Source organism: Psammomys obesus, unplaced genomic scaffold, assembly GCF_907164565.1.
Source record: "Psammomys obesus unplaced genomic scaffold, mPsaObe1.curated_primary_1811, whole genome shotgun sequence".
NCBI lineage: Eukaryota > Metazoa > Chordata > Mammalia > Rodentia > Muridae > Psammomys > Psammomys obesus.
The window spans coordinates 33695441-33718128 of NW_026585644.1; the positions used below are offsets into that span (position 1 = coordinate 33695441).

At 49.4% G+C, this 22688-nt stretch overlaps 1 protein-coding gene across 1 annotated transcript in view; it reads right to left on the bottom strand.

Moving 5' to 3' along the window:
* The window catches only part of Cib4 (calcium and integrin binding family member 4), a 53969-nt gene that overhangs the window by 23293 nt on the left and 7988 nt on the right, over window positions 1-22688 (bottom strand). The window contains exon 3 of the mRNA XM_055625070.1: window positions 20619-20715. Coding sequence (XP_055481045.1) covers window positions 20619-20715 — 97 coding nt within the window. The remainder of the gene's footprint in view (window positions 1-20618; window positions 20716-22688) is intronic.

Below are 22688 nucleotides of genomic sequence, written 5' to 3' on the forward strand. Positions count from 1 at the left end.
GGTCCATAATGACTCAAATAACAGGGCAGGCATGAACAGTAAAATAACAACAATAGTCATACTACCTGTGTCCTAGAAGGTAGAGGAAGCTGGGCTCAGAGGTGTGTACTGTAAGCCCAGCTTCTCACAGGAGGCTAAATCCTCACAGGAGGATTGATTGCATGAGCTCAAGAGTTTTACACCAGCAACAAAGGGAGTCCTTGTCTCAAAGCAAACAAACATTAGAAGAGAAATGATTGTAAACTGTAACCATACACATTCAAGATACTTCACAGATAGACACACCTAAAGACACAGAAAAATCAAATGCTAAAATAACATCTAAAAGAATCTTTTCCCAGTGATAAGGAAGACCTGGGCGGGAACAAAGATAAATTGACACTAGAGATGTTTAATTCTATACCTAGCAAAGAAGTCCTCCCAACACGAAGGCCAACAAAGAGCGCTGAGAGAACTTGGTAGCAACAGACCAGAGCTAGACAAAGCGTCCCAGGAAGGGATGCAGAATAAGCACAAGGAAGGTAGCAGAAAGAAACTGGGGTCTACACAAAAGAGTTGAGGAAACCGGAAATGATACGTATGTGAGAGAGCAGAAAAGAGACAATCTGCAATATGGTTAGAAATGTCAAAGTTTCTCTGCCAGTAATGGAAAGAACAGGTAAACGATCCCAAAAGTCATGAAGACTGCAAAAGACTATCAGCCAACAGGATGTAATTGATATTTTCTCGAAAGCCCTTCCTATCACAGCAAATAAACATTTTTTTTTTCAAGTGCATTTAGAACATTGACCAAAATAGACCAGATTCTGGGTTAAAAAGCAAGTCACTGAATTTAAGAGAACATAAATCGTATGTGCAATGTTCTTTGACGGTAATTACATTAAATTAGAAATCAACAATGGAGAAAAAAATTTGGAAACCCTCAAAAAAAAGGGAACTTTTTTTTTGAGCTAAATGAAAATAAAAGCAATCAAAAGTTGTGGGGTTTTGGTGAAAATGGTGCATACAGGGAAATAGCAGGAAATTAGTGAAACAAAAAGGATAACTGAAATAAGTATTTGAAAGGTCCTTCACCTGTTGAGGGGAGAGAGTAACTGGAGGGCAAATCTACCAGCCAGGGGATAGTGGAACCCAAGGCCATGCTGCTTCTGAGCCATGTGTTTCCTGGGAAGTAGCTGTCCCGGAGAAATGGAAGAGCCTGGTAGCAGGAGCGGTGCCATGGGGGCCACAGGCTGATGGAGCTCTGTGCTCCTGGAGAGCGGAGCAGCCCGGAGCAGCCCGGTGACTCTTCTCTGTGGGTCCCTCTTCCGTTAGTCTCTGCCTGGGAGGAATTCCTGCTTCCAGATCTGAACCTGGGGCAGCCCTTCAGCACCAGAACATTTCTACCAGAAGGTGGCAGTATTAGGTCAGAACCACACGGTAAATTCACGAACCCAACACAAGTGAGCGCCTGCTGTATGCAGAGAGGGCTCTCCCTCTGACAGTGAGAAAGCAGGGTTCGCAGGCCCCCCTGGCTGTCTGCTGCTTCCCTGAAGAGCCTTGCAGATGCTTTCGGTACAGAGCTTCTAAGAAGTCCTTCGAATCTTCAATTAAACCCCAAGAAAATTTCTCAAAATCTTGTTCCTACACCCAAGGGAATGTGGGGCTCAAGGTATTACCCAGAATCCCATGCCCTTGTCAGCCGTCAGGGGCTCAGGGGACAGGCCAGCGGTGCTGAAAATGCCACTTTATCTGAGGGCAGGAAGGTGCAAAGCTCGTATCTGAACTCAAGTCCTTGTAACAAGTGCCTAAGTGTGAGTCACCAAACTGTGACGGTGGGGGGATGGAGAGGGGAGGCCAGCATGGCGGAGAAGCCACCTTGCCTAAAGTCTTTCCAGGCATCACAGCCCCCCTTATCCTCAGGGGACATGGAAAGTTAAGGTGGGACTGAAGCCTTGCGCAAGCTCCACGATACCTCAGAGTTGCTCAGATAACAGAAGGCTGCTGAGTGGTCAGCAGGAGGGCAGCATACCCAGTGTGGATACACTGGCCAGACAGAAAGTTCATGTCTCTCCAGCCAGAAAGGGAGATTCCGTCAGGCTACTCAGAAATGGCACAGTCTTTGAAACGGAAGAACCACTTATTCCTGCGGATTGGAGGGATGGTTCGAGGGTTAAGAGCATTGGCTGTTCTTGCAGAGGATCTGAGTTTGGCTCCCAGCATCCACAACTGCCTGTAACTCCATTGACGGGGGGAGATCCAACACCTCCAGCCTCTGAGAACAATTGCACACACACACACACACACACACACACACACACACACACACACAATTTTAAAAATAATAAAATAAAACGAAAACAAGAAGGACCTATTTCTTTCCAGACCACCGAAATACCACCATTAGTAGGCCACAGTTGGCTGTGGGTAATTGAAACCGTGGACAGGGAAGTGGCCGATGAGCCAGGGCTACTGCATACAGCAAAGCATGATGGAGTGTAGGACAGGGTCGGGTGTGCTGAGAGGGTGAACACACAGACGGCCTGGAAGGGGAAATCAGGAAGAAACGGATTAGAGTTGAGGCCAGTTCAGGGAGAAGATGCAGTCAGACCCCCGGAGACGCTATGGAGAGAAGAGGACCCAGAGTGAAGCCGAGGGCTCTCTCCTGCCTCAGGCTCCTCATTGTCACCCCTTCTCCTGGACGCTTCCACAGGATAAGTGGAGCTGCAGAGGAGAGAACAGCAGTGGGGCTGAACTTGGACTCTGAAGCCCCCCTCAGGGGCCCTGATTGTGACCCTAGGTGCCCATTTCAGGGGATTGGGAGTGGGAACATGCAGGGGGAGGGGGCTTGGAGGGCAGAAACAGGGGACAGAGGGCAGGGTGGGAATCATAGGTTGAAGCTCAGGCAGGTGGATGCCCTTCTTCTATAGACAGGCCCCCGGAGGCGTCATTCCCACTAGTCTCTGCCTTCTTAAAGGTCCTGTGGGAACTGTCGTCTGGTGACAGATGGGCTGGCAGGGACAAGCTGGGGATATGTCCTGCCGGCAGCTGGAGGCAGATCACTGGGAGAACAAATAGGATAGCGAGGCAGTAAAAACATTAAATATTATTAAACAACTGTGAGCTCACGAGGCCTAGGCTGGCTGGGCTCCAGCAGGCCAGCCTCTTCCTAGATTCCAGGCCCACAGACACCTCACGCTTCCCTGAGGGGCCTTCTAGAGGTCTTTCTGCCTGAGTCTTCAGGGGCCTTGCAGGAGCTGAGGCTTAAGCTGTGGGAGACTTGGACACAGTGAACCAAGCGGAGGTTCTGGAAGCAGACTGGCTCTTGAAAAGCTAATTTTTTTTTTTTTAAGGTAGGATCTCATGGGGTTGGAGAGATGGCTCAGTGGTTAAGGGAATTGACTTCTCTTTCTTTAGGGCCTGGGTTCAATTCCCAGCATGCGCATGGCAGCTGTCTGTAACTCCAGTTCCAAGGCATCCAATGCCCTCACTCAGATATACATGCAAGCAAAACAAGGATGCTCATAAAATTAAAAAATCATTTTTTTTTAAAAAAAGTAGGCTCTCATGTAGCCCAGGTTGGCCTTGAACTCCCTGTGTAGCCAAGGATGACCTCAAATTCTTGTTGATCCTTTTACCATGCCAAGCATAGCATAACTTATTACATTTATTTTTATACACACACACACACACACACACACACTCAAGCACCACTGTATGCGTGTGAAGGGCAAAGAGCAACTTCTCTCCTGTTATGGGAGACCCAGAAATCAAACTCAAGTCATCAGGCTTGGCAGCAAGCAGCCCTGTCCCCACTGTGCCATCTCACCACCCCCATAATGAATTTTAGTTTGATCTCTATGAAATTTTGTTACGTTGCAGCTTCAGACCAGCCTGCGCAGTTTCCGTGTTCCGTTTGTACAACCCGAACGGGCAAAAGAATAAAAGGAAGAAACCAGCAAGCCAGTGTCCCCTCAGCTGGTTGTCAAACATCTGCTATAAACAAGAGCAGCAAGCCTTCCACAAGTTACATGAAGTGTCCGTTGGCACGTTATCTTCTTTCAAGACCAGACCTCACTGTGTAGCTCAGGCTGCTCTAGAACTTGCAGCCTTTCCACCTTGCTCTCCAGAGTCCTGGCATTGTACGCGTGCGCCACCACACCTGGCTTCTATTAGCACTTTCAATGAGTCAACTCCACAACATACTAAACAAGATTCAAGATTCTAGGGAATCAAAGCAGAAAAAAAAAAAAAAAAAAGCTATGTGGCTTTGGGTAGACCATGGGCCTCTCTATTTCTCTGTCTATAAAAAGGGGCAGAATGAGAACTTCGCTCATGGTTTTTTTTGTTTTGTTTTGTTTTGTGTGTGTGTGTGTGTGTGTGTGTGTGTAGTTTCAATGAGACCGTGTTTGTGTGTGGTACTGGCAGGCCATTGATGAATGTTCTGTAGCATTATCAGACCAGCCCACTTTGCCAGCCTCCCGTCAGTATCATGGTCACGCTGCCGCAGTCACAACTATGTAGTGTGACCTCGGACTAAGCCTCTTGCCTGAGCCAGCATGCCAGGATGTAGCTCATGGGTTTCATGCCTGCCTGGGCATTGCTTCATTCTACAGTCAGAGGAGAGAATCACGGAGGTTTATACTTGCTGCAGGCAAGCCTGAGCCTAAAGGAAGCTTCAGTGGAAATCCCAGTTTCTTAACCACAGTGGTCCTTCTGAGTCAGCCTCCATCAGTTGGCACACGTATCTGATTCTTAAGTTCAGATAGTCTCCATGTGGCCAATGATCAGACAACACGGAAGGCTCCAGTGACCACCACGATACCAGGAAATGGCAGGCAAGATACAGGATGCTCTTGGGCTGTCTCCACTGGATGTTCCTGCTCCTAGCAGGACAGAGCCTTCCACCAAGCAAGAAGGCACAGAGCTGTGGGCCAGGAAAAGTGACCCAGCACAGAGCAGACACCAGCCTGAAAACCCTGGTTCAGCCCAGACACCCCACCAAGGCCCTCCTTCCTCCCCTCCAAGGAGCTTACAAAGACATTGCGTCTCTCATTGCCCAGCTTCCTACGGCCTCTTCTACCTCCGTCAAACCGTCTCTCCTTCAAACATACCCTGTAACTGCCATTCCCTTCCTTCCTTCTTTCCAATGTTTGCCACATTTAGGTAATAAATAAATAAATGTGTTTCTGTTGGCTGCCTTCTGACGAAGATGCTTCTGCCAGAACTCCCAATAAAGTGCTGGCATTGTGGGAATGACTCTCTAGTTCTGCGCTGTACGGCCTTGCCGTTTCATCTAATTATGAAGACAGTGGGGAAACGATTGGCATTGACATTCTGGAGCCACTGGTCCTTGAAGGGTGGGTCCTGTGGGTGAGGCCTGAGGAGAACAGATGCTGCCTAAGAGGAGGGTGGGAGGCCCAAAGGCTCTGTAGGAGGCAGCAGGGGAGGAGGGTAGATGGAGGAGAGAGAGGGAGGGTTGGATGGAGGGATGTCAGCCTTCTCTGCAGCCACCCAACCTCACCCCAGCCCCCTGTGGTTACTTCAGGGCTTGGCTAGGGCAGTATTTGTGAATCTCTGTTAAGAGGCCAAGAGTTTGTTTGGGTGAATGTGAAGTGGAGGCAGAAAGGAGAAGCAAGGGCCCCTGGCCCCTGGCCCTTATTCCCCCTCCCCCAGGAAGAAGTACAAAAGGCAAGGAGGAGAGAGGGCAGCGTACCCCCACAAAGTGATGAATTGGTGGGAGGGCAGTTCCCAGCCATTGCAACCCCAATTCTGTTCTTGTTCAGAGCAGGTGGCCCCTGGTACCCCAGTTGGGACTCCATGGTCAGGGTCGGTTTCTCTGCTTTAGCACTGTTGCGTGGCGAAGTGAATGGGGACAGCTCCTATGGTACAGGCTGGGAGCTTAATGACAGTTTCTGCGGCTTTCTGGAGAACATACAAACAAAGCCCAGGGAGGTCAATATAAAAATCATTTATGACGCACTCTGCACCTGGAGGCCACAGACAGAAGGAGACTAAGTTCTGTGAGGAAGCTAGCTGCCTAAGGCCAGCCTGGACATAGGACCCTTAGGAAGTTTCCAGAATAGGCCTTTTGCTGCCCAGGGAGTCCTTGATCTGCTGCCAGTGGCAGAGCTAGTCTGGCCACCCCCAGAGTGTCTAGATGGCAGCAACATTGCTTTGCAGCTGTTTGGGGTCACCTGGCCTGGGGCACACTGGGGCCCATGCCACTGTACACTCTGTAAGAGGTAGGTCCCCGTATCGCACAATCTCCTTTTTGTTGGTGGATCCAGGCAAAGGACAAATGATTTGTTTTGCCGTCATTGTGAATCAACCAATAAAAATGGAAGTGGGCTAGCCAAGGCGGCTCATGTCTATAATCCCCACCCTGGGAAGATGGGGCAGGAGGATTTTCATAAGTAGGAGGTTGGGCTGGCCTGCAGAGTGAACCTTGCCTCAGATAAAACAAAACTCAAATTTTAAAAAATGGATTTATACCCTAGTTCTCAGTGGGAAATAGCCCCTCCAGATACCTTCATCTGTGATTTTATGTATGTATTATGTATGTATGTATGTATGTATGTATGTATGTATGTATGTATGTATGTATGTATTTTGTCTTTTGGAAACCAAGTCTCAGGAAATCTTGTGGTCTTGAGCCTAGGTATGTAGCCTCGGATGTTCTTGGTATCTTCATAATCTTGCCTGCACTTCTCAAGTGCTAGGATCATAGGTGTTTGCCACCACACCCACCCTCTCTCCACCCTGCCTCATGTTCCATAGCTCTCTAAACATCATGAAGTAAGAACCTAAAAAAGGGCCTTTTCAGTCCAACAGTCGAAGCCCCAACTTTCTTATTCTTTTTCTTCTTATCCTGGGGATACTCCTCCACTCCCACCAAGCTGTTTTTGATCACTGATGTCTTAGTTTTCTATTGCTCTGATAAAACACTATGACCAAAAGCAACTTGGGGGCAGGAGGGCTTATTTCCTTTATACAGCATGTTCTCCGTCACCCAGGGAAATCAGAAACCTGGAGGCAGGAACTCATGCGGAGGCCATGGGTGAGTGCCACTTACTGGCATGCTCCTCGTGGCTTGCTCCATTTGCTTTTTTTATACACCCCAGATCCTACCTGCCCAGGAGGTAGCCCTACGGAATCAACCGCTAATTAATGAAATGTTCCACAGGGTTGGCTACAGGCCAGCCTTTCAGAGGCATCCTTCTCAAGTGAGAACGCCCCTCTCAGATAACTCTAGGGCCTAGCCAGCCATGAGGCATCATTACCTGGGCATTTATTGGTATCTTCTGTTGGTTCAGATCTCTGGGTACCTTGCCCTCTCCATACCTCCGTTGCCCCAAGAACGACAACAAGGAAGAGAAGAAACTCTAGCTCTTTATAGGTCTACCTCCTAAGTGCTGCATTTCCAACATTGCCAACATTGCTTTTACTGCAACCCTGGAAGTAGCTACGGGTAATTATACTGACTGTGAGAGTCATACTGACTATGGAAAGGCATGAAGGAGGCAAGGGACCAGACGAGGTAAGAAGAAATTTGGGAATCTGGTCCCAGCTCTCTCTGACCCATTCTCTCCCAGCATGTTCCGAAAGGTGTGTGGAGGTGTCAAGCTAAGGACTAAAACAAGTGCTGGCACCAACTCACGGACCAGGCAAGGAGTGGCAAGTGTCCAGCAGATGCCAGCATTGGGTGCAGTGGGCAGTTGAGCTTATCCGTCACATTCAGACATGCAGTGGTTTCTGAATCTTTTCCTCTAGGACAGGACTAGCTAGACAGTGGCATAGGGGTCTTAGGCTGAGCCCCCTACACAGCAAGAAATGCTCAAGTTGTGGACTCCAGCCTGGTTCGGGGGTCTGTGTTAGCACAGCACAGCTGGGAATGTTCATGTAGGTGGAAAAAAATGGAGCAGAGACAACAAATGCACAGCTATAGATGGAGTAACCTTTTGCGACAATGGCCGCTTAAAGAGAAGTCTCTAGTCACATGCCTCAGGATTCTATCTTTTCATATTGAGTTGAGGATATTTAAACCCCCCAGTTCCTCATTTTGTGCTATCCTTTCCCCCTCGCCCCAACCCCGACACACACCAAGCTATGACTTTTTCCCCATGTTGCTACATAGTCGATGCAATTTTCAAGTGAATGGCCTACTTCGTTCTAATTTCTGGAGTGGACAGCCCTGTCTATTCACTGCCTCCAAGGAGAAACTGGATGTCTAGACTCAGAAAATAATTCTCAAAAAAAAAAAATGAAGAAAATAATACATGAGGGTGTTTACTGGGATGTTATTTATAGCAGCAGAAAAATAACTATCCCCTGCAAAGAGTGTTACTGCTCAGCCATGAAGGGAGGGTTTGTTTGGTCAATTAGAACCCAATGCAATTACGCAGCCATCAGACCACAATCACCCCGGCTATTCAGCAACATGAAAAAAGCATTTATGCCTAATGGGGAGAAAGAAAAACACACACACACACATACACACAAAACAAGATTGCAACTAGGTACATCTACCTTGCTATAAAATAAAGCTTGGCCAGGGGTAACAATGGCAAGAGAAAATAGAAAATGAAAATGTATGTTGTGAAAATGGGTGTCAAAGAATTTTTTTTTAATTGTGTTTTATTACACACTACCCTTAACAATAAAATAAAAAGCAAGCCAGGAAAGAGCTAGTGTGCTGGGAAGGCCGGGAGCCGGGTTAGCAAGCACCCTTCCCTTCTCAGTGGCTGCTTCTTGGCTTGGTTTGCTCCTAAGCAAAGGCTGGGCTGGGGCATTGCCCCACGCCTCCAGACCCAGTAAGAGGCTGGTGGCCTCTTCTCTTGTAACCATCCCAGCAGGATCAGAGAGATTCTGAAGAGAGACACTTCCCCCTCCCCAACTTTGGCTATCAGACTTGAAAGAATGGAACCTAAGAAATTAGAATTTCCCCTAGGGGCCTCATGCTGTGGGGAGGGGAATCCAAAGCCTCGTGCTGGACAGAAAGCAGCTTGTCTTTTAGAAAGAGATGTTACTGTTCTGACAACTTATCCAACCATCTTGCAGAAGACAGTGGAGCCGAGACAAGTATGGTCAGGTCCACACCTTGACCAGGCTGCCTGTTCACCCATGCCCCTTGCTCTGGTAAAGCCTAAATCTTAGAAGTCAACAAACCTGTTTGTTCTACTCCCTAATGTAGCTGCACTGAATAAATCTCCCTTCTCTGCTTTTCACTAGGATTTGTGTCTTTCATCGGTATACTGAGATGAGGTGAGCAAACCTGGCTTGTTAGAGCTGCTTGGGGCCGAAGCCTTTGGCTCTAAACATTCTAGTAGCTTTGTAAGGGTGGCAGCCTGAACTGGAGCCCTGCTGAGAAGAGAGCTTGGTGAGGAGGGAAGGTCATTGGAACATGACCCATTTCTGTCATTTGCATCTCAGGACATCTGTGTTTTACCTTTCCGGAGACATTCCAAAATAGAAGGCAGGAGGGACCAGTTAGCAGTTCTGATGTGGTTTTCCACAAGGTCCCTGAAGCCTTCCTGGGCCTTTTGTTCCCTCAGGTATCTACCCAGGAAAATGAACTCTTCCCACATCTTCCCATGGTTTCCTGATACTCAGGGGCTTTTCAGAGGAGGAGACAATCAAGCGAGGTGTATATATCACATCGCCCGCTGGCCTGAGCCTGGGCAATTCCTCCTGTCCTGGGAGCCTTATAACTGGGAAAGAAGAGTCAAGGGCAGCTGGCAGAACAGGGCTCTGCTTTGAGAGGAAGCCACTCCATGCTCAAAGCTGCTTGCCAGTTGTTCCTCTGGCTGCCCCCTGTAGGTATCAGTTCATGGGAGGTATGGGACAGGGCAAAGACAGGCCCTTAGCCATCTCCAGAGAGAAGTCATTTCTAATGGAGAAGGTCTCAGCCACCCTTCAGCTGCTTTCTAGGTGCAGGTGTTTCATTCAGTCTTCTTGACACTAGATGGGTCACCATCTACCTCTGGTGATTGGCCTCAGGCAAAGTAAGGAAAGAGGGACCTCTCTCCCAGAACCTAGCTGGCCTCAGGGTGCAGGGTCCTCGGATATCAAAGGGCACTTAATCACCTTTGCTCCAAGTTTCAGCTCCAACTACCGACGGGGTCAAGTTTAGGGTGCCCACCAGGAGCCAGTCCCCTGCAGGCTCTCAGCCAGCTCATGTGGTTATGGTCCCAAGTCCTTCTTCTGACAGAATTCCCTAATTTGTCTGTCACTTTTCCACGAGTAGGGTTTTTAGTTCCTCCTTGTGACTTTTTAGGGATACCTACCTCTCTCCAGTTCTTTTGTGTGAGATGGGAGACTCCCTTCACGGATCTACCATTCATAAAACACAGCCATGCCCTCCCTCCTCCCTCTCTGCTAACCCTGTCAGACCATTGGTCCCTACTTCCCATTCACTTCCCTGGAGCACCTCTCATCTAGCCAGTATTAAACCCTCTGGGGTGGGATGAGGTGCTAGCTACCATTTGGTCTATTTTTCAGACAGAGCAAACTGAGGTGCGACAAGGGCTGTCAGTGAAAGACCGGGATGCTAGATAGCAAGTCTGGATTGCCTAGGAGGCTGGGTTCTGGCAAGTCGCAGCTAGTATTAAAAAAAAAAAGGAATACGGCCCTCCTGAAAGGGGCTAATGCCAGAGCCAGAAAAATGGAACAATCCCCTAGAAGGTCCCTTCATAGCTGAGCATGTCCCTCTGTACCTGGGAGATGTCCCCACCTCCCTCTGTGTGTGTGTGTGTGTGTGTGTGTGTGTGTGTGTGTGTGTGTGATGTGATGAATAGCACGAGGTAGATGGTACCTCCTTTCTCTGCTTGCATCATGCTCAGGCCACAGGGAAGCCCTTCAAAGCTGCAGGGTGTCTAGTCCCTGTGGAGGCTGGCGGCAGGCAGAGGGTCAAAAACCCTGGGAAAAGAGCCCTGGCGGGCCCAGCCAGCACCTCGTTAGAAAGCCTGAAGGGAAGGGGGGGGCGCATGAGGAACAATGTTGTTTATTTTTTCTATTTTTAGACTAGCCTGAGGTCTCTAGGGGCACAAATGAAGTTATCAGCAACGACATGAGGGGAATAGAGCCTCCAGCCAGCAGTTTGAGAAGGCCCCGGGGACCAGCACTCTTGAAAAGCTGAGGAGGGCTTATTTATCCTGTACTCTGAGGGCAGGACAGGGCCTGGGGTGTAGGACAAGCAAACCTCCCGGCCCTTAGGCCCCCTCCTCAGACCTTCTGATGCCTGTTCCCTCACTATTCTGGGAAGGTGGGCTCAAGTCTTATAGTAAAAAGAGCTTTAATCTACACTGTGGAAGGAGGGGTTTGCATAGAAAGTAAACACACATACACACACGCATACAGGGATGTGCACATACACTCAAGCACACAGTACCTGACACACACAGTATCACACACACACAGTAACTGACACACACAGTACCACATACACACACCCAGTACCTGACACACACACACACACACACACACACACACACACACACACACACAGTACCTGACACACATACAGATGGTGCCTGTTTTAGCCTGGTCACAGGATGCCCCTCCCACCTCAGATACCTGGGAGGACCCTTCCTCTGTGTGGCCTCTGGTTCCTTCAGCCTTCCCAGTGGAGCTTATCTGGCCTAACTCCAGAACCTCTCCCGGGGAGGAGCAGCAAGCACGATATATGCATTGTGACAGGATCCTTACATGAACCTACAGTGAGGATGCATTGCTCCCGTCTTATAGGCAAGGGCACTGAGAAATGCAGCGCTTTGCCCAGAAGCTTGTTCCTTTTCTTTTTCCGTAACACCAATCTCGTCTTAGGGCTTCACAGCTCGGAGAATGTTCTGCCCTTGGGAACTGAGGAATCGTGAATCATTTTAGAATCAGTTGAGGGCCTGGCTGGGAAAAACTTCCAGGAAGTGCTAAGCGGTGAAAGGCAAGGATGGTTAGACCCTGACTACACATCCTGATTTGAATTCTGGTCTTTGCTGGGTTCTGGCTGGGTGGAGCCCCAATTTACCCCTCTCTGGAGACAGTAGCAGCAGGTAATTCCCAGGGCGGATGAGATACCCCGATACTATGTGGAATATGAGGAGATGAGGAAATGAAAACATATACCTTTCGGCTCCAGCCCAAAGATGAGTGAATGAAGGATTGAGTAATTGTACCAGGTGGGTTGTGGGAAAGTCTGTCCACTACCCATTTCTTGGGGCCGCTCGGTGGCTACAGGATACAAACCTCCCACAGCAGGGATGAGGTAAAAGCAGCGCTTGGTATCTTTGTGGACTCCTCATCTCCAGCCGGGGGGAAAAATAATCAGATGAGCAAAGCTGAAACTAGAACTCAGCCTTTTCTTTCATCTTCCCCAGCTTTCCTTGCTCCCTGATAAGAGGTGGGAGTGGATCCACATGACACAGATGAATAAACTGAAGCCTGGAGACCAGTGATGTACCCAAGACTGCAGAGAGTCAGTGACAAGGCCAAGCCTGCCCTTCAGTCCCGGGCCCCTCTGCGACTGCTCAGCCCAGAACAGAGATGGCCTCCCACAGCACTGAGCTTTTTCTGAAACAAACCCCCTAATTCTTTGGCTGAATGTCTAAATAAGGATTTTTGCCAATTCCAAGCCCTGCTAACTGATGAAGTTGTCAGGAAAAAAAAAAAGATCTAATGATGCTTGAAAATGCAGGGAGTGAGCCAGCTGCCAAATTGCCCTCCCAGCTCTGACTTGACTTTGGGGAGCCTGGACCCTCCCACTGGGGGCAGGTGGGTGGGGCCTTGGGGAGCAAGAGTTGGAGGCCTAGACTGCTGTCTTTGGTTCTGCTTCGGACTGATGAGCTGCTTAACCCCTTTGATCTTCCCTGCTGCAAAAGGAGGGTACTACTTCTTCCTCGAAGTTATCTTGCAGATTAAACAAGTTACACCCTGCTGTGCATGGCTCAGGTTTCAGGACGGTAGGAGCCTCAGGCTGGAGCAGCCAGCTGGCCTGAGCTCTGCCTGGTGGACAGATGCTTTGCAGCCCTTGAGGGAGCAGAGAACAGAGATTCCGGGCACCATTTGGAGAGGCAGTGGGTCTCTGGTCGACCTCTAGTATTTATTTATCTCTGAGATCCAGCTGCTTGTCTTGGATGGGCAAAAAGCTCCAAGTGACCTCAGGCCCCTGGAGGTGGGGCTTCAGGGTGGGAGCCTGGGAGTCCCGCTGGCTCTTTGTTCTCTCCTTTTTCTCAGTGGAACATTTGCCCCACTCAGGAGTCTGGGGACTAGGGGTGGAGCCCAGTCTGGGGACTTGGTAATCAGACAATTCCCAGGCCTGCCCCAGGAGCCAGAGAGACTGGGCGCTAAAGGGCAGAAGGGACCTTGGAGAGAACTGAGTACCAGCCCCACCAACTCAGACGCACAAGTGTGACCTGAAACAGGATGCATTCTGCAGAGTCTGTCATCAGCCACCCATGCCAGAAACTTCCCCATCCTGCTTCCTGCTCTCAACAGACACATGCACACACTCGATTTGGGGCCATCCTCCATAGAAGATGTGAGAAAGCAAATGGGATTCTTGTGTTCCTGAATCTGGGGGACTAGATGGTGTGGGTGGGGCTTCTGACTGCTCAGTTTCCTTGTCTGTAGGATAGGGAGACACACAAGTGCCTATAGAGTATGAGAGACTCAAATAAGGCAGCCTGTGTAACAGCTCACAGGATGTGACCCAGGACAGTGGGCAGCCATATGGGGCTAGGCACTGGGATTGTTGTACCCATCCAATCTGTTGCTGCTTTAAATTTATTTATTTTTATAGCATGCCAGAAAAAAAAATAGGAGAGGATGAGGGGGGCTCAGGACAGTGGCCTAAATACAGTCTGAGGATTATTACCAGGCCCAGCTGTCCCCTCCTGCTGCCACTGAGCTCACCGGATGACAGTAGCACTCCTGGGGCTGTCCTAGGTGTTAGGAAGTGGCTCTTCATCTAGGGACCCTCTGACGATGTGTTTCTCCAGGGTGTGGAGGAGTTCTTAGGATAGAGCTTGGATAAAGCCCAAGCTCGGGAGCAGGGAGGAGGAGAGGCAGAGGGGGGCCGTCATCCTATGTGTCCCTTCTCATCTGCCAATGTGGTCTTTTTCATTCCTGAAGGGCCCCTCTGCCTCAGGAGGTGCAAGCGCATTGGCAGCCTTGATGTAGTTGTGAGTGAATTGATTGCTAGTCAGTCAGGGAGACCCTGGGCGTGTAGGCACTGCCTCCCTCCCACCCAACTTCCCCTAGACTGAAGGAATCACTCACACCTGTGTCATCTCCCATGGAAAAGGAGCCTGGGGACCCAAAGGCCACTTCCAGCTCGGGACTCAAGAGGAGGAAAGGAGACTGCCACTGACGTGGCAGTTTTCGTTAGCCCAGACATCTAGCCGTCTCAGAGTAGACATCCATCCAAGCGGGGTGCCCCAGGGATTCTCTGAGTATTCAGCCATTGCCCTGGCCTGGTCCCAGGATGTATTAAGAAGTCTCCCTTGGGCTGGAGAGATGGCTCAGTGGTTAAGAGCACTGGCTGTTCTTCCAAAGGTCCTGAGTTCAATTCCCAGCAACCACATGGTGGCTCACAACCATCTACAATGAGATCTTGTGCCCTCTTCTTGCCTGCAGTCACACATGCAGGCAGAATTCTGTATAAATAATAAAAAGTATGTCTTTGAAAAAAAAAAGAAGTCTTCCTGATCCTTTGGAGGGGAGAGTGCATCACCCTGAGACATGCCTGGCCCCCCAGAAATCCTTTCCCTTGGCCTGAGAAGTATGAGAGAACATTGGTGGAGCACATCTAAGGTCTGGCTAGATCTGTCTATGAGGGTCCACACCCACAGTGGAGCTTTAAGACTACTAGGGTCCCAGGTTTGGGCACTAGGATCTAGAATCAGAGCTCTGTAAAGAGGGGGTCTGATGAGCCCCTCTCTTTTCCCAAAGCTTCCCAACAAGAGGCTCTGTAAGGCTAGAAACTGCAACCGGTGCACAGCCAGCTGCCAGAGGTTAATATTCTACTTGCAATGAGTGAGAAGGGTGCTTGCTCACCCCTCTGTACCAGGCATTCTACACACACACACACACACACACACACACACACACACACACAGTCTCTCAACTATGGTTCCTTCTCTCCATAATGAAAGCAGAGCATCACCATTCCCTCGGAATGCTTGGGCAGAGCCTTCCTGGAGGTGAGGGAGGATACTATTGCCCTGCTGGGTATCTGGTGTGAGGATGCTGTTCAGGCACGGGTCTCTGAGGGCAGCAACCAAATGGAGCATTTGGCAGGTGCTGAGTGGGAAGGAAAAGACAAAGATTGGTGAGATGGCTGCCATGTGTGGGAGATGCTGGGGTGACAGGAAGGTTGGCATTTGTGCCCGTTTTATTTTACCCAGGAGCAGCAAACACTTGCACCTAACCTCATGCCCTCTGGCACTCACTGCAATGGAAATAAAGGGATTTCTTGGAGATACAAACAAATGCAGAACACAAGAGGAGAACAGCAGCCAGCAGGCACACCTGCTGGGAAATGGATGAATGAGCTGTAAGCGACCAGTAGAGAGAGACAAGAAATCAGGACCTGAGCTCACAATGGGAGAAGTGACAACAGCCTGCTCTCTATAGCCTCTGGGTCTGCACACCCTGGTGGTACTGGGAAAGAGGCAGCTTACATGGAGGGCTGGTGGCAAGGGGTTCAGAGCATCTAGAATTCTGGAGCCTTCTGTACTGCATGCTGAGGCACTGCCTGTCTGCAGCCTTACCAAAGATAGGGGGGCTTTTCTTTTATGAGAGCCAATCAGCGCCTTTCTGGGGGACAGCAGACTCCATTAAGGACTGGGAACTAAACAAACGTCAAACTCAGATGCATCCAGCCTGCTTCTCAACTTGGCTCTAGGATGCTGGCTCATAGAACACTCCAGTGTTTCTAGGGAATCCTCAAAAAAATGGCCCCTTCAGCTCACTCTCCATTGGCACTCTAGTTGACAGACACCACCCACAGGCTCAAGCTTTGAAACAGTTTTTTGGCAACCATTTGCACTCTTCATTATGAGAAAATAATTACCAGATATCCAAGGGAAGGCCTCTGGCATAAAAGGCAAGGACTCCCAGCAGCAAATGGTAAAAAGTGCCTCAAAGGGAAGATGAGAGAAGATAGTGCATTTAGGGAAAGTGGGAGGGTGTTACTCAAGAAAGGAAGAGGCAGAGAACACAAACAAGCTCCTGGAAATCAAATACTTAAAAGGAAGAGTGAAAAACTCATTGTGGTTGAAAGGTAAAAGCTGAAGAAGCCTAGAAAGAAGAGATAAGGGCTGGAGAGACGGCAGTCTGGAAAGCAAGCATGAAGCCTTGTGTTTGAGTCTCAGAACCCACGTCAAAAAGCTAGGCATGGTGGTCCTGCTTGTAATACTCCTGGCTCCGGGGAGGTGGAGACAGACATCTGAACAGCCAGCTTGAGGGACAGCCAGCCTAGACCTATGGATGAGTCCCAGACCAGTGAAAGAGTCTAACACATACAAGGTGAGGGTTCAGAGATGGCTCAGTGGTCATGGGTTCTTTGCTCGGCAAACATGTCTGCTAGAGTTTGAATCCCCAGCTCCTGTGTTAAAAAGCCAGGCACGGCTGTAACCCCAACACCATGAAGCCAATGAATGAGCAAGTGTCCAGAAAGAAACTGGAAGTGAACAAAGAAACAACAACAAAAGGACATACTGCACACACAGGCACACACACACACACACACACACACACACACACACACACACAAACAGAGAGGCTTTGTATTTCTCACTAACAAACATGAGAGCTAAAATGTAGTCAAGCAATACTTCTTGAAGAAAAATGGTTTCCAATCTATAACCCAATTTCATCCAAATGCTCAGTCGAGTGTGAAGGGAAAACAAGGACATGTTCAGATGTGTGGAGGGGTCAAACCCTTAACTGAAGGAGGTGTCCCACCAAAGGAAGGGGAGTGGAGGGAGACGTATGCAGTCCAAATGAGGTGTGGAAAGACCCTGGAAGGCTCAGGAAGCCGTGTTACCTAGGATGCTGACATGTTCTGGGGTCAAAGTGCAACTCTGTCCCTACTGAAGCAATTATAAGGCGCCAAGGAAAACTTCCCAAAGGAAATAGAGTGTACAGAAAATCCCCCTGCTGAACACTCTTGGAGAGTTAAACAATTGGTAGAGCCTCGGTGATGAGTTAATGATGTGTTACAAAGAAAACTAAACAAAAGCAATTATCATAGCCAGAAAAAATAACAACAAAAATGTGCAGAGGAAAAAAAAAAAACTCTCCACATTTTACTTCCCAGCTCAGCTCTGATAGAAACACCCTCTAACAGTGATACAGTTGTCCCCCGCCTCTGATCACTGAAGGAGCTTGCTCCCCAAAAGCTTTATGTTAATGGTCCTGAGATGGTAGAAAACCAACCGTACTGCAGAGCCCAGAAGTGAGGCTTTGGGGAAGTGAGTGGATCAGATAAAACCATTCTAGTGGGGCCCTTGAGAGTGAATTCTAGCGGCTTTAAAAGGAGAGGGAAAGAGACCACACAAGCACAGAGGGATCCATGTGACCCCCAGCAAGGGGAGGCCCCTCACTGAAGCCTGCAGCTTCCGGAATTGAACTCAGTAAACTTCTTTTCTCAGTAAAGTAGCCTGCTGCAAGCATTTTATTAAAAATAACAACTACTACTACTGACTACGCAACACCAAATGTTCCTTTACTTTAAATCATCCAATCGCTACACTGGGAAGTCATGAGAGTGGGGGTGGCATATGGGATGTCGTGGGGGAGGGGGCGGTGAGAGCTAAACACCTCCAGAAGAAGGCCAAAGGCTGAGATTTCAGACAGCCATCTAACGGTCTCCTTAGAGGGCTGGGATGGGAGGGGGGCGGGGAGAGGCTGGAGATGGCCTGGCTAGGGTATAAGCCTTTTCCCCACCCTTTTAGACCACTCTTTCTTCGGTCAGGTTTTGCCACCCGCAGCCATCCCAGGTGGACACAAAGACACTGGGCCAGGAAACCAGAAACCTCAGTCACGCCATGCCACACTCACAGTGTTTACAGAAAGCAAGATCATTGTTTACAGGAAGAGAAACACTGAGCTAATTGACTTTTAAAGACATCAAATACAGAAGACAAACAGAGCATAAAACCCCACGTGGAAAAGGGGCACAGTGTCCCAACCAGTAGGAGCCTTTGTCCACAGGCTTTTCCGGAACCTTCTCGGGCCTTGCTCCCTAAATCATGAGTCTGCTTTTTCCATGATGAAACAAACAAGCAAGAAAGCAAAACTTCATTCTTCACAGACCATTCAAATCCCCTGACCATGCTACACCAATCCCTACAGTCTGCTGGGACCCCTTCTCCAAGCCTCTCCTGTCACAGGAAAGGTTCTGGTGGTGTGAATCACAAGGCTTCATCCCTGGGCTGCTGCTTGTCCAAGACTGGGAAGATACAGAAGGGGACAAGAGGACAGCTTTAAGTCCAGCCAGAAGACAGTGACATGCTGTTGAGAACAGATGACAAAGGGAAAAAGATTAAGACAAAAGTGAGAAACAAACAAACAAACAAACAAAAAACCTACCACCACTACCACCGCCACTAAAAACAACAAGGTTCTTGCTTTTGGGATGAGATGATTGTGTGTGTGTGTGTGTGTTTTAATAAATTGATTTGTTTTTTGCTGTATTGTTGTTTTGAGACAGGGTTTCATGTAACTCAGGCTGGCCTTGAACTCCCAATCCCCTTGTTTCCAGCTTCCAAGCACTGGAATTACAGCATGCATTATCAGGTCTGGCTAAAATTAACTTATTTTTTAAGTGAATTGATTGCGATTATGGGTGACGTATTTTTTTTTTAAATGTCCTTACTTGGAAAAATTCAAAGTTGGTATCTCTAGTCCCTGCTCAAAATAAACTTCAGTTTTGGAATAAAGTCGAGGACACAGTGTGGAGGATGATCCCAAAGAGAATGAGACCCACCACAGAGCCAGAACTACAGATACGAGGAGGCATCTAGTCCAGGCTCCCTTTGGTGCCAAGTAGATGCCCCTGCCATGGGCCTGCTGGCATGTCCTGGTTGGCCCCTTTTGGTGGTGGGAGCTCATTCCCTGTGCAGTTTTGATTATTAGAAAGTATCTTTTTGTGCCGACGCATAAGGGAGTCTGGGAGCCGTGACTGTCTCTCACAAACCACGGACAAGTTTTAATTAAAACCTCAGAGTGACTGGAGAGTCCTTTTCTTGTGTACCTCTGGGCGTGGCCAGGCTGCCCTGGGGGAAGGCGGGGCCTTTCCACAACAAAGTCTCAAGCCACTGTCCCTAAGAGGTGTAGGGGGTCCTGCTGAGAGCAGCAGGGTGCCAGGAGCCTTCCAGTCACCTCACTGCTCTCCCCATTTTACGTAGGAAGAAACTGAGCACGCTCCACAAGAGCAGAGTGTGCATAAGTACATGCACATACCTGCCTGTCCGTCCTGTCCTGGGACATGTGTAATGTAGGATTCAGCTATGGTCAAGTAGAGAAAGCCAGAGGGAAATGGGCAGGTTATTCCTGCTATTATGTCCAGCCTTTGATACGATCAAAAATCATCCCCTGTGCAGTTTCTCTCTTCATTCTCAAAAGCCACACACACACCACAACACCAAAACCAAACTTCCACAAACCGATAAACATAAACAAGGAAGAAAACTGATGCTGCTTCAGGAAAGGTTAGGATTATGTGAGGGACTTCATTCAAAGCCATTGATGGCTGCACAAGGCCCAGCCAGCTGCAGGTTGGGTATGTCTGAAGGAAGCCCTGGCTTAGGGAGGTTGGCAACAGTGATGGAAGGATGGATAGAAGGTTGGTTAGACTGACAGACAGGTCGACAGATGGATGAATGGAAGGGTGGGTGGGTGGATGGATGGACAGACAGACAGATGGACAGGTGGACGGACAGATAGATGGATGAAGAATTACTGGAAGATCTGAAATCAGAGCATTTCTCTTCCCTGTAAACACCTGGGAATGGACAAAGGCAGGCTAGGGGACAGCCTTCAGGATCCACACCTGTCTTCCCCTAGCTTCTCGCAGAACCTGAGAAAACACTCCGAAGAGCAATGTCTCCTAAAGTGGCATCAACAAAAGACAGGGAGGGCAAAAGCCACCTTCCATAAGGCCTCTGGTGGCTCTGTGTGGAACCCCACACACCCAGTTGGGGTACAAAGGACAACAGAAGGAATGAGATGGTGCAAGGGTCTCGGGGTCAGTGAGAGGTGGAGTGTGGTAAGCCCCAAAGGGTGGATCACAAGATGAGGCTCAGAAGGACCTGGCAGGCTTGGGAGTGGGAAGCCTGTGAGCAGGCCAGGGAGAGCCTCCAGCTGAGCCATCCTCCAACTGTGAGACCTGAGGTAACTGGCATAGACCTGGCTGGGTTGGCCTCACCTGAGAGAGGGCAATGGTCACCTGTCTGGCCAGGTCTGATAACCAAGGGGGATAGATAGACATGTGTGAGAAGTATTTGAAGGTCACATCCTGATGGACCCTTTTACTGTAAATCCCAGAGCCCTTGGGAGTGAGGGTACCAGCTGATACTCCTTAACCCTCGTCATGGAAGGCTCACTTTCCACACCTCCAGCCCTCCCCATCCTGGACTCACCCTCAGAGCCGGCAGGGAGCTGACCTGGTCCATGGTCAGTGTGGCCTCCTTGTAGTGCTTGCCCGAGGGGCAGAGCTTCAGAAAGGAGTCATGGATGCTGAGGAGAAAGAAGAGGGGCATAGTGGTCACATGGGAAAAAAGGGCTGTGGAGTGCCCTGCTAGGGTGTGTAGGATGTCTCATGCAGAGGAGACTAAGTGCCCTGACATGGAACAGGACACATTCCCCAATCCTCTCATGTTCGAAGTGGGGGTATAAAAACGACCTGGGGATGAGGAAAGGTGAGTGGCTACACTATGCTGTGTCACATGGACCACACTCCATGGTGTTCACTCCCAGATGTCAGAGCTGACAGGACTCTGTCATGGCTCCTTCCAGACCCTCAGGAACAGATGGAGACATCTCAGTTCTCTCTTGGATATCCAGATAGTTCCATCCTCAGCATGGAGATAAGAGGTTACCTGGTGAACACAGGAGCTGGGTTCAAAGTCCATGTGCTGACAGCTGGGAAGCCTGACAGCCAAGCTAGACAGCTGGCAGCAAGTGGTCCCCAGAGACTGAAAAGCTGAGCAGCCTACTTCTTGCTTTTATCATGCCCCTCTTTATCAGTAGGCAGACAGAACTTTGTAAACGACAGACAGCAGGATGTAGCTGGATGGCCACTGAGCAGATAATAAGAAGGAATCCTGCCCCAGGCCAAGAGAGGATGACCCTTACTTAGCCTGTGTTCTCACCCCATCCTGGACAGTAGGGTCTGCCCACGAGCAGGCTCCTGGGACTACAAGGCCGGCGACTGTGGCAGCCAGTGGAGGAGGGGGCGGACAGCAGATCCAGCAAGGCCGTGTGGTCTTGGGTGACTTGCTTAATGTTTCTGAGTCTTGGCTTCATCATTTGAAAAAGGAGCCATCAATATTCTCTTTTGTGATGCAAACTCAATGTAAGTGAAAAGTGTGTGTGTGCGTGTGTGTGTTCAGGGCTAGATTATAAAGGAGGAAGCATTCTCATGTCACTCAGGCTCTCTCTCAGCCTTCTTTTTAGTTATTACCATTGCATTTTTATTTCGTGTGTGCCTATGCACTGGCATATTCGCACACTCACACACACACACACACACACACACACACACACACACACGCATGCATACATGCACGAGGAGGTCAGAAGCAACTTTTGGAAGCTTGTTCTTTCTTATGCCATGCATGTCCCAGTTATCTGACCCCGGTTTCCAGGCAGCAAATACCCTGCTTGCTAAGTCATCTCAGCAGCCCTCCAGCCTCTCTCATGATCCTCCTTATGCTTCAAAATTATCCTTCTCCCCTCCACTCCTTTCCCGTTCTGCCTTTCTCATGCATCAAAACTCTAATCTCAGTGGAATACTGGGAACTAGCAATTTAATTCACCTTCTGGAGTGACTAACCCAGTGTCAGCCCCTCCACTGACATCCCCCAGATAAACACAGGTGAATTTTTAGTCAGTGAGATTTAGGGCCCTGTGACTAGGTGTAGAATCCAGGCATGATTTTGTGACTAGAGAATCAGGGGTAGAGGAAGAGGCCATGCCACTGCCCAACAAGAAGAGAATGACGAGCCACCTTCTGCTCCTTTTTTTAGCTCACTGACTAGGAAAGCACCCTGTGTCAGTCATGGACAAGTAGGGAAAAAACAAGCCAAGGTTCTGTTTGCCTACAATGTGCAGCTCTGCAGGCTGGGAGACTAGTGTCCACCCCACTGCCACCAGCTCGCTGGCCTCCAACCTTCCAAATGGGCTTGAGCCCTGGGGAAGCCCCATCGGGAAGTTGGAGGGTGTGAGAGAACAGTTAGGATCTGTCTTCCCTGTCCTCACAACCTTAGCACGGCTCTCAGCTGAGTTTGTCCTTCCAGGACACCACCGGCAGCAGCTTCAACCCACACCGGGGCACCTCAGGCCCTGGGCAGGAATGGTTGTTGTCTAGATGCCTCCCACAGCCCCTGCTGTGGTTCCCCATCCTCCATCACCTCCCAGAACTGAAGCTGAGGATGCTGCCTTCGTCCTCCCAGGATGCTGACTAATGAGGCAGACAAATCCTTTCCCTC